Source organism: Anguilla rostrata, chromosome 1 (genome assembly GCF_018555375.3).
Source record: "Anguilla rostrata isolate EN2019 chromosome 1, ASM1855537v3, whole genome shotgun sequence".
Taxonomy (NCBI): Eukaryota; Metazoa; Chordata; class Actinopteri; order Anguilliformes; family Anguillidae; genus Anguilla; species Anguilla rostrata.
The window spans coordinates 49,721,351-49,734,013 of record NC_057933.1 but is presented as its reverse complement, the minus strand read 5'-3'; the positions used below and the strand labels follow the sequence as shown (position 1 = coordinate 49,734,013).

The 12,663-nt window shown below is 41.8% G+C and overlaps 1 protein-coding gene across 1 annotated transcript in view; it reads right to left on the bottom strand.

The window, feature by feature from the left end:
* LOC135257603 (E3 ubiquitin-protein ligase UBR5-like) overlaps positions 1-8,647 on the bottom strand; it is a 61,228-nt gene extending 52,581 nt beyond the window's left edge. Inside the window, exons 1-2 of the mRNA XM_064340506.1 lie at positions 8,400-8,647; positions 253-297 (exon numbers count right to left, since the gene is read on the bottom strand). Coding sequence (XP_064196576.1) covers positions 253-297; positions 8,400-8,461 — 107 coding nt within the window. The 5' untranslated portion in view covers positions 8,462-8,647. The remainder of the gene's footprint in view (positions 1-252; positions 298-8,399) is intronic.
* Positions 8,648-12,663: the final 4,016 nt, after the last annotated feature.

The window sequence follows — 12,663 nt, the reverse complement described above, 5'->3', positions numbered from 1 at the left end:
CATCAGCCCTTCTCCCCTTGAGTTATGATCCTAAGAGTTAGATGAGTTTGTGTGCAAAAAAACTGGCACAGGGACACTTACGCAGTCTAACACTAAATATGAATGCATCGTGCATAACGATATTTGAACAAGCTAACTATGAGCAGCATAGTGACAGATTAGTGCAAATGATTCAAGGACGGTTATCAGTAATCAAAGCACAAAAGAACAATTTTAAAAAAAGAAACTTAGCATGAAGCTCCGCCCCCTTACCTGTTACAGTTGTATTTGTTGAGTTTTTCCGAGACCTCACGTAATCTGTCGAAAGAAAGAAATGTTAAAATTTCCAACATGTAACCTATAATTCATGCTCACACACCATAGATGAAAAGCACACAACAGGTGCTCGTTGGAATGACTTGCTTGTCATTCCTGTTATAATTGGTGCTTGAAGCGAGCTGGAACGGAACTGGGATTTGTGCACTTAGCTCAAATGAGTACCGCCACTTTTTGTAGCCTTGCGCTACTTTTCATTAGCTCTACGTACGGTCAACAAACTAATCACCAACCCCTTCCAACCACTCCCCTTCTCTTCTCATCTGGCCCTACTGCCTATATTATCTTGCCTCCACAACCAGCACTGGGTGTAAAGTGGCATTTCTGTAATCTAAGACATGCTGAATGGTGCATAAGCATCAATATTCATTCACAGTCATGAGTAAACTGGGCAACGTTTACAGGAAATAATTCACCATCCATTTCAAAGAGCAAGGTGGTACCAGCACGCTAACAACAAACAGACCCAAACCCTGCGAGTTTCCCCAAATTCAGCACCGTCTTCACAGCATTTTCACTAACGTGGGCCAAAAAACATCAACATCAAACAGAATGGTGAACGCAGACTCAAGCAAACCTTAAAATATAGGCCCGCTCCGATTCAGAGGTAGAGCTACAGGGTAGCATCATACGGTCCGCTGCGCAGACGATCATTAGCACAGCACACTTTCGCTGTCGATGCTAAGAGCTCAGATTTATTCAACTCAGCCGCAAGCAGGATGCAGTCTGGCTCCCGTCTCAAACGGGTCACTTCCTCTCCGGGCCGGCCAGAGCCGCAGTTGCCTTCACTCGCCTTTACCCAGGCGGCCAGCGAGAGGCTCGCGCATCGAGTCCAAGGGAGGAGGCGAGCGGGCGGCGTTTGGTTTATCTGTTACTACCGAGGAGCAAACGGACTGAGGAGCCCTTTCTGACGCTAACCTTGAGCAGACTATCAAACGCGAGGGAGGGGAGCTGTGCCGTCTGTCAGGGCAAAGGAATCCTGCACGCCATCACAGCCGGAATCTGTCCGTCACTTTCCCCAGCTTCCAACCTGACAGTGTCTATTTCACAAACAATCTCTCAACGGCAAATCCAATTAGGCCTACTGCGCAGGCTTAAGAAATGTGAATAAATGGATAAAAAAGCAGGCCCCAGGGAAGTGGAAATATCTGATGACTGACTGAAGGCAATAACCTCTCATGCAATGTGCTCACCTACCTTCAAAAACCTTTTTACTTTCGGTTATGCTAATGGTTCTTGAACAACATAAGCGGATTCAATTCAACTTCATTTGTACTGTGCTTTTTACAGAGACAAGGTCACAAAGATCCACAAAGAAGACAAATAAGCCATACACATAATTGAAATAAAACACAGTAACAGGGCCATCTAGAACGAACACTGTTCATGGCACTGAACTAAAGCAACATGTAGCACACAAATAGCATTCGTAGCCTGAAGGGTTCTGCTCTTAGTTATGCTGAAGGATCAATTAATCTATAGACCAGAACATGTCACTCTATTAGTGAGTCACTGTAGGAAATAAAGGTTAGCCAGCCTAATCTAAGATGGCTCTCGCTTGCTTCCTGCTCTGTCCATCTTAATCCTGAGTCATATTTCCTGAATGTAAGAACCGCTTGGCATCATTCCCTCTGGGCCAAGAGCTAAATTAATTTGAGTATCACAATACAGTGTGAGAATAGGAACAAGTAGATCCAACCCCTTCAGCTGCCAACAATATATCCATCCCAGAAGAGGTAGCATTGAATGCATCATTTCAGATACTCAAATTCCAAAATCTCCCCAAGGCGGTCAACCCAAGCGTACTACATCCCAACCACTTTGCGCAACACCCCTCCCCCCCTTCCCCCTCAATGAACATAGGCCTAAAACTTTTCCACAAAAATCTACCAAATGTTGAACAATAACAGTCTTGCATTTTTTCATATCGACAAACTAACCTGAATTCACCAAAACTGCTAAAAATGATTTGAAGAGCAAGAACAGTTGTTTTAAAAAAAAAAGGATCAGTTAAGTCCAGCAAAGCACCCAGCCCAGCTTCCGATGCTGCTTTAAACTCTTGTGTAGTAGCCTACACTTTGTAACAGCGAGTTGAACAGTGTGTTTGCCCTGATGCAAATACTCAAACCGTAAACTGCTAACCTGGTGTTCTCTGAATTTAGAAGTTCTCACAGATGTATTCAAGACTTCATTAGGATATTCTGAATGGCAGCACTCAAGATCTTCTGTCAAACCTTGTTTTGTTCTGCAGACACTGCAAAACCAGCTTAAGTCATTTTCCCTGGCTGTTGATGGCTACAGCTGTTCAATGAGATTACATCATGTTGCGCTCATCAGAAAAGAAAAGCGGTGAGAATCGGAGCCCACACTCCAGAGCAGCACCATTGCTTTAAGCCAGTTCTGCTCCAGAACTCACTTCATTCACTCTGACAACATTTTATGAATATTAAAGGAGTACCATGGTGGTTGAACGTGACACTTCCCAGTTGTCTTCAGGCAACAACAAAACAAATGTGCATAATTTTTTAATTCTTCAGTCATTTCAATGCACTTTAAAACGTATTTTTCTAAGCCTAAATTTCCCACGATAAAAATTCACCCGAACCGTCTGGGCGTGGTAATGAGAACTGTCCGTTAGTTATGATTGACAGACCGTGTCCCGTTTCCATAGCTACCCCCATGATATGCGCTCTCTTTGGGAGACTGAATTTTCACAAGCTAGCTAGCTTAGTAGGGCTAGTATATCAAGTATCGGTAGATAGCTAAGGTAAGGACGTTGACTTATATCCAATTATAATTTTTCATATCTAGCTAGCCAAGTTAAGATAAAAGCACAACTATAACGTCCTCATAAAAGCAAACTAGCAAGCTAACGTTATCGATAACATTGTCTTATGAAAGCAAACCTCCTAGCTAGCTAACGTTAGCTAGCTAGCTAAATGAATATAACCAGAAATAATCTAAAGGTACTCTAATTTAAGTGAACCTAACGTTAGTCAAATATTTGCATTGTCTGAACAGCAGGACGGTGTGTGCTGTCAGATTTCTTTACGGGGCGTGGAAATGAGAGTAGTTACTACGTAGCAAAGTGACGTAGCAAAATGACAACTTTCTCAACCGGTTGAAAATAGGACGATGAATTTAAAACGCATATTTCTCCAAAAATACAGAACGGACATATTTAATACTTTGCTCATTGTGTTTCTTCAATGCCTCTTGTGCAAATAGCACATAAAACCGAGAAAGTGTGAAAATCACCATGGTACTCCTTTAATAAATCTGAACAGGGAAGTTTTAAGCTTGAAATGGCCCACCTTAAACAAACAAGCCAAAAACCTGGGGCTACAGAAGTACAAATGACTAAGAACATTAATTAGCTGCCAAATCTGGGTACCTTTTTTGCTGCAATAATAGGGGTTTTTAACTTGAATGCTAAAACACAGCCCATCTGCTCACTCTATGATTAAATATCATTATCAACTTAACAGTCAATTTCACAGCCTGTTTACTGTGTACACACAATTTAATAAACACAAAGGATGAGTGGCAAGGGAATACCACATCGGGTCCTTAAGTTATAAAATGAGACAGACATTTATAGGTTCATTAAACTTAAATAGCAGCCAATCAGGGGAGGGGGGGGGCTACAGTAAGGACAGCAAACTGCACTCAGAAACACTTCTGATTGTGCCGAGCAGTGCATAATGGACGTCACATGGAATAAAGGCCAGTCAGAAAGCATGTTTACTGTATTGTTGATTTAAACTTTATTTAACCAGGAAATCCCACTGTGAGATAGACTCCCTTTTACAAGCGAGATTTGGCCAAGAGGGATAACAAACATCAGACAACAGACATCGAGGATACAGAAGATACACAGTGCAAAGAACGCCAACACTGATAAACAATTAGCCGACACACTCCCAGCACGGTTTCCGGAATTCTTCATTTAAACTCTTTCCATGAAATGAAGCTCTCAAGGTCGAGCAGCTCAAGGCAAGCATACACCAGCAATTAGGCTACCACTCTGAATCTTAACTAACATCTGACTATTTTACTGTGGCCCCACCAACAATCATTACCAAATAAAATCAAAGAATTGCAGAAATCACCGCAAGGAAACAAGTAACTGTGAGAAGCGAACCCCCACACCCATGCAGGACATCTAATATTTCTATTAAACGCACACTATTCTGAATGTCACGTCATCTCGGTCTGGTAATGAAATCCTTCTAAATCCCCAATTTCCACACAGCTATGCTTTGCCAGCACTGGTCTGAAATCAGATATGAGCCAATAAGCCTTCTGTACCCGTGTGTGTGCTGGAAAACAGGAGACGGGCCCAGGGCCTCGCACGCCTAGCGCTGGAGTCAGCCCCAGGACAAATGACTGAACGCCAACGTGCTGCTCAGTCCCGTGTGCAACTGAAGTCCCACATGTTATGCGAGAGGGATGGATCTTCAGGGGACAGGAAGAATGGAATCCCCACTGAAACTGCAGGGAAAGCTCAGCAGCTGGAACTAGCCCAGCCTATACCATGACATCTAACGTGGGAAGCTCCCCTGATTTGATCTGCCGCTGTGACAAGAGCTCTTTGTGCAATGTCTACCGTGCTCGTGTGCAGACCACTCACATCGGCCCCCATGCAGACTGCTCACACTGGGCCCCGTGCAGACCGCTCACATCGGCCCCCATGCAGACTGCTCACACTGGCCCCCATGCAGACTGCTCACATCGGCCCCCATGCAGACTGCTCACATCGGCCCCCATGCAGACAGCTCACATTGGCCCCCATGCAGACCGCTCACATCAGCCCCCATGCAGACCGCTCACACTGGCCCCCATGCAGACCGCTCACATCGGCCCCCATGCAGACTGCTCACATCGCCCCCCATGCAGACCGCTCACACTGGCCTCCATGCAGACCGCTCACATCGCCCCCCCCACCATGCAGACCTCTCACATCGGCCCCCATGCAGACTGCTCACACTGGGCCCCGTGCAGACCGCTCACATTGGCCCCCATGCAGACCGCTCACATTGGCCCCCATGCAGACCGCTCACACTGGCCCCCATGCAGACTGCTCACACTGGGCCCCGTGCAGACCGCTCACATCGGCCCCCATGCAGACTGCACACACTGGCCCCCATACAGACCGCTCACATCGGCCCCCATGCAGACTGCTCACACTGGGCCCCGTGCAGACAGCTCACATCGGCCCCTGTGCAGACCGCTCACACTAACCCCTCCCCCCCATGCAGACCTCTCACATTGGCCACCGTGCAGACCACTGTGAATCATGCCCGCCTCTCTGCTGCAGGGGGTTCTCCCCACTCATTCCTCCATAAGCAGATGAACCTGTAAAGCTCACGGCTCACTTGGCTCTACCAGGTGTGCTCAAACAAGCAAACCGGCAGCTGACAAAACGCTGCGCTGGCAGTGCTGATTTAAGAACGTTAATACTGCGATGGATAATTATTAGCAAATGCCACTGCCTCTGTCATGCGAAACATCTGTCGCTAGGGATACATGCATGGCTTTACTCAGTCTTGCATGTGGGGCACTACATGCCATACTTCAGCAATGAGGCAAAACATATTCCAAAGGGCGAGGAATTAAAGGAAAGATTCCGCCACTATTGTTAAATTGGACACCTTTTTTATTCAGGCTGGTCCGTCTTCCAAATTAGCCTAATTCTTCCGTATGCGACTCACTGCAACCAAAAATGTGGGCGATATTCAGTGCATTATTTTGTGCTGTAGTTAAAGTGGATAGTGGATTAGTTCCTAAAATGGAGAGTTAGAGGCCTCTGTCCACTGCCGACAGTGAGATGGGAATGAAGAGCTGTTCCTGTAACAGTTCTCCTGACCATTGGGCTTTATCTCTTCGCACAATCTTTTACATTCATACACCAGCTGTAATCGTTTCTTTGACCTTTAAAACCATAGACAAAACGCAGTGAGCGGTCAAAAGAGCTCCACATGTTGACCACGCTGCAAGCGTGAGTGTGCATGCACGTGTACTCCCTGAACTTCACCCTGACCAACGTGACCAAGACTCAGCAGAGAACTTCAAAAACACTGGCCTACAAAACAAGCAGCTTCAAACCAACTCTATTTATGTTAACGTATATGAGTATTAGAGCAAGAAGACCTACACGGTAGAAGACCACTTTGTTAAAGACTATGTTAAAAGGAACATTTCAGAAGCTATGACATGTCAACTTGTTTATGCATGTCACCGAATGACTTTAAATGTGTGTGTGTCTAACTGGCATTAACCCAAAAAGCATAGCTTCTTTTTGCAGCATGCTGTGCAACTGTTGCCAACATGAGTCACTGATTATTAAATAAAAAACAATTGCATAAATATAAAGGTTTCATAAATGTGAAGAGATTTCCAAATAACCCTGTTTAAAGATAAATTAACAGTCTCTCAAAGTAGCCTAAATTCTGTAATTTCACTTTTCAGGTTCCTGCAGAACAAGGATAGCTCATTAATCAATATAATCTCAGTGGATGATATCAACAGGTTTATTGTAAATAACCTGCAGTTTCGCAAGGAGGTCACAATTGTCAGCTTGGGAAGCTCCCTGGGGCGCAGATGTAATGGTAGCTCTCCGGAGATTAGGCCCTCTCATTTTATAAAGCTCGCCTCCACCCTTTGTGATTTTTTACATTTGAACAAGTCCTCTTTTGCCAAGAACTAATCCCTCAATAGATCGCATGGTTTCGGTCTCAGATTCCCCCACAGACCCTTGGTTAATAGCGTGAAAACAGTTGGACTGCTGGACAACATGGCTGTTCAAGACAAGGTATCTGTGAATGCATTCTTCACCAACTATCGCAAAAAAAGTAATGTAGTTAGAGAGGGAAAAATGCACTGCCATCACAGCACCATCCAAGTTGTGCACCAGATGTTCACATTAGATATCAAGCCACCCAGAGATCATATAAACGTAAACTCTACAGCTAAAACCACAAGGTAACGTTACTGATGGAACAAGAAGAATGGGGTACGGCTGACTAACTGTACGAACTCTGGGTGTGTAGAACGATAACATCAGTTCGTTCGCAGTTTCGAAAAAAATATGGTCTCATTTCAACGCATAAAATAAAAACGAATCGACAGTAAACCCTTTTGTCATATTCAAGTAAAATAGTTAACATTAGAGATCTAGACTAACATTATTAGCTACCTAACTTTACTCCTGTTGCCAGATGATCGATTCTGTGTCCAGATACGTGAACGTTAGTTACGACATTACCTCACTAGCATTGGCGACCAAAAATAACCGGTCAAAAGGACACTGCAATGCTATTTGCCTTGCTGGCTGGCTGAAAAACTATTCCACATTGTGACAAGATCAACAAACAAACGAACAGCCTCACTCGTTAATGTTAGTTACAATTAGCGAACTAAGTTAATCTAATTTAGCATGGCTCTCAAAAACTTAACGTCAGCAGCTAATAAATCACCGGATATTAATCAAATTCGTGAGCTACAACTGCCAGGTAAACTTGGCTACAGTATACATTTGGCTTATTGGTTAACGTTATTCAACTCTCTCGATTCAGTTAGCAAAATAAGCCAACGACAGCCAGTGTGGCTTGCTAACTAAGCTGCACTAGCTTGCTATCGCTAGCTAGCATAAGATGCCTTGCATACTTTTTAACCGTTTCCCTTTGACTAAAGTGTATCGTTGTCAAGAATCGTCAGTACAAAACCTTTCAATAGCGCGCTGACCAACACACAAAGCCACAAACATCAAATTAAGAGAAAAGCCTTTTTCAAAACAAACAGTTTCCATTGACGTTCCCTCTCTTTTTCTTCCCCCATCCCCCAACCCGCATTGTCCGCCTCAACTTTGCCTATTCCTCCAGCTCCACCAATCACTCCAGCTAGCTATCAAGTTATGCTGGAAGACAGGGCGAGATGCCGGGCCTCGTTACACTTATGTTAAAAAGCAAGACTCGACTTTCTTGGTCGATCACAACAGCAACTTGATGGAAAGATGGGTCGTACCACACCCTGCACATTAATATTGATTTAAAACCCTCTTTCCCCCCGCCCGCAACAAATACCTGTCATTGAGCTGGTCCTCGGTCCCGGGCAACGGGTGAACCACGAAGTGAATAGACGTCATGAGTTCAATTCCAAATTAGACAAATATGTGCGAAGGAGGAGGAAATGTTTTCTTAATTTCTAACGTTAATTATCTATGACAGTGTGCTTTCACAGAATTATGCTACGGGGAAAGAAAACCAGAGCTTTGATGTGCTACCTCCTCACCCACACTCCGCCATCTTAACTCTACCAGGCTTCTTCGTCCTGTGTTGACTAGCAAGGATATAATATCGACGCTGATTGGACCATGTGCGGAAAAATGTAACATGTAAACACAAATCGGATTCGCTCAGAAGAATAAAGGCAGTGAACGGCACAACCTAGAGGTCGATGCATTCTTCTGAGTGGACGTCGACCAAGTGCTGTCAACTGCTAGAACAACGTGTTTTGTTTATCAGATTACCTAGCATGCAGTTACATGTGATATGTGAGACACAATGGCAGTTCATTTATCATTTATATAGAACTGTCATATGTGAATTATTAGCCACAACTGACTGTATGTTTGTAAAACAGGCTCTGTAGCGTTAGCTAGATAACGTTTGCAAAAAACGGCACAAAAAATGTATTTCAATCTATCTACAGCCTTATACCAAACCCAAGAAACATGTCCTGTCTTTGAATATAAGCACCATCATGTGAAATAGCATTGTCATGAAATGAGAATCAAGAATCAATGATAAATGCATATTTAATTTCAATGGTTACTGGATTATAGTCATTATACTGTCATTACTAGGCTACGCAATTAGATAAGTGTTTTTGTTAGACATTATATTTTGTGTTTTGAATTAGGATTTCAAAACATCCTTTCGATAGTTCAGTTTTACCATAAAATTAATTTTATTTCACATTTTAATGTTAAGAATTAAGTAATTTATCCATGCAATTTTTCACACATTACACAGACACACATGTTACGAAAACAATATACAAAAATAATAATAATAATAATAACACTGAGCAAGATGAAATGATAAGATCTATCCATCCATTATCTATACCTGCTTATCCTGGGCAGGGTCGTGGTGGGGGGCTTGAGCCTATCCCAGTGTGCATTGGGCGAGAGACAGAATACACTGACAGGTGCAATCTACACAGCAAATGATAAGTAATAATAAGTACGAAATAACTTTATATGTCATATTAATATTTAATAGATCTGAAGATTTTAATTTACATCATCACAGCTATTTGAGGGCTGTAGATAGCAAAGATGCAATGCAATCTATTCCTATCAATAATATCAGAATAGTAAACCTGCACATTGAATCCAATAGAGACAATGGTCTCAGAAAATAAACTAAGGCAGTTTGTAAGAGGGGGCTTATGCATCTTTTCATGTGTGTGCTATTGGGCGAGAGATCTTCATGGATAATATCCCTGACAACATCCATTATCACGCAATTGTAAGGTGGGGCTGAAGGTCAAGAGCAATACTGTGCAAATAATCCTTTATGCTATAGAGAGGGTTTAATGATTTTAAAGCATGAGCATCTCCAACGCAACCCTGAACAGCCACATATATATTCATGTTCATTTACATGCAGTTCATTGCAGCTATGTTGTGGATTATGTGTTGCCTGTCCTGGATAGCCTAAAGCATTGGCTGTACCTGCTAACCTGTGCAGTGATCACTGTGTATGTATGGTATGGAAGCAATGGAAGTGATATGTCATGTTAATAATGTTAGATTGAACCTTTTCCTTTTCAGGGCAGGTTATCAATGGTTTTGGTGAATACTCTTCCCAATAAGACTGGTACAGCCCATTTCATGTAATTGCCTTCATTCCAAAATATAAATACATATATGGGCAGAGGTTTGTTCACACACAGACAAAGGACTGAGGAAGGCAGCAGTTATAGCTACTTTTTCATATGTGAATAGAAAGTATATGGAGAGAAATGAGAATATCCCTGTCATGTCATATGATAGTGATCTCAATGATCTATAATAACATCAGTCTAATTGCTACTATACCATGGAAATAGCACTTACAGTGCTCTCAGGCATCAATAAAAATCCCTTGAGCAAATAAAGGCAGCTGGCACAGATGGGGGTTGGGTGCCATATCTCTCTGTGACATTATCTGTGGATTCAGTTTTTTTTTAATCCAGCACAGGGAGGATAAGTGAGTGTGATATGGCTCAAAGGCAAGATGTTAAACAATCCTTCCAGGTGCAAGACAAGGATACATGAAAGAACACGGTCGACAAATCCCAGGCTGTCTGAGATAATCCACGACAACCTCAAGGCTCCGAGGTGATTTAACAGAGACTGATAACGGGTGGCTCTGACAACTACAAATCTAGGTCAATAGAGCAAACTAAATTTGTTTGGTCTTTGTGTGCTATTCTGAAAGAAGCTGGTTGGTTTTCGTTGCTTTATACATTCAAACATAATAATACCCCTCTCCCTTTAAAAAACAAAGCACATTGAACTTTACAGTAAATCAGGCTTGTACAGGCTTGTACTCTTGAGCATCACCTTTTAATACAACTCAATTGAAAATGTGAAGCTTGGTAAAGACTGATTCAATTTAATTGCACAGTGTAGTGGTGGTAAAACTTCAGTGCGTCTTTACTCTTTTCTTGCTTTATTGTTATTATATGGCCTCGTGTGGGCTGTCTTGGAAGCCCTGCTTTCATGTGGAATGGTAAACAGCTGCATACCTGTGAGTAACTGTGCCTTCTTCCTAGACAAGACAAACAGAAGGAAGAAAAAAACAGCTTAATCTCATTCAGTATCTTCTACATCTTTTGTTCTATCCCTCCAATCAGATTGCAAGACAAAGATGAAGGCCCTCCTTTATTGGTTTGTTGCTGATGATGGAAGCGATAGCCAAAGTAAAAAGGAGACTGGGCACCTTAAAACAATGGCATATGGTACTTATAGTACAGTCCGATTAGTGTTTCTGGTTTTTGTTTAATCTAACAACAATATCAAATGTTTAGGCAGACATTTTAAAAGAAGCACTTATCCACTTCAGTAACCATGATATCATGGTCCTCCAGAATTGGAAAATTCGATTTCAGATAGCTTCACTTATTTTTTGAATGCAAAATAAGAAAGAAATTTTGGACAAATTTAGGCTCTCACCTTAATGCAGCCAAAATAACACATTTGTCATTATGATAATATACCACAAACAAACCCCTTTTTCCCAAATTTCAAATACACTCTGCCCCACTTTTTTAATAAAATGACTTTACTTCTCATATTTCTTAATTTCTTTGAAAGTCTATTAAATAAGAAATGTAATAGACTTTCAAATTATTACAGAATTATCTTTGAAGAAAACCCAGGGGGAATGATTTTTTAATTTTAATTGTTTTGCATTTTATACAATTTTATGTTCACTTAAATTGCTAATTACAATTTTACTTCTATTTATTTGTTTCCGTGTATTACAATTACAATGCCGAGTCTGTTTTTTACAGCTTATTGTTCAATAAAGCATCTTTGAAAATGGGATTATCTCCCTTTTTATTTTGATTGCTTGGGCAACAACAGTTTTTTTAACTGCCTACAGCCATATACTGCAAAAGCACAAAAAAGTATTTGATAAGATGCAAAGTATGCTTTTACAAGTACAAGTAATGCTTTGAGAGGTATTTACAAGTACATGTTTTATGCTTTGAGTTGTGTCAGCAACTGGAAATTTGAGAATGAGGCAAATGAGAAAAGAAATCAGTTCCCATGTCCTAGCACGCGGCAATAGCCACTTAGCCACAGTTATGTACACTCACTGGCCACTTCACTTAGTACAGCTATCTAGTACCAGGTAGGGCCTCCTTTTGCCTCCAGAGCAGCCTAAACTCTTTGTGGCATGGATTGAACAAGATGCTGGAAACATTCCTTAGGGATTTTGGTTTTGCTGACTTGATAGCATCACACCGTTCCAGCAGATTTTTCAGCCACACAATGATATCTACAAAATAATATAACCGATATAGCAATTTAGTGATTCCAATGCGCAAATACCATATTCCTGTTTGTAAATCGCGAAGCATCGGGCCTCCCTTCTCTTTCTTTATTAATGCTTTTAAGAATTATTTCTCCTCACTTGAAATTTTGAAATCCAAAAACAGAATAGGATAGAAAGTGTATCAGCTCATGTCTCAGTATATTCTCATTTGACAATTAATGTGTCAGTTGTATATTATGCCTTGCTTTTCAGTTTTTTTTTCATTAATATGGTCTTATTTCATATATCATGT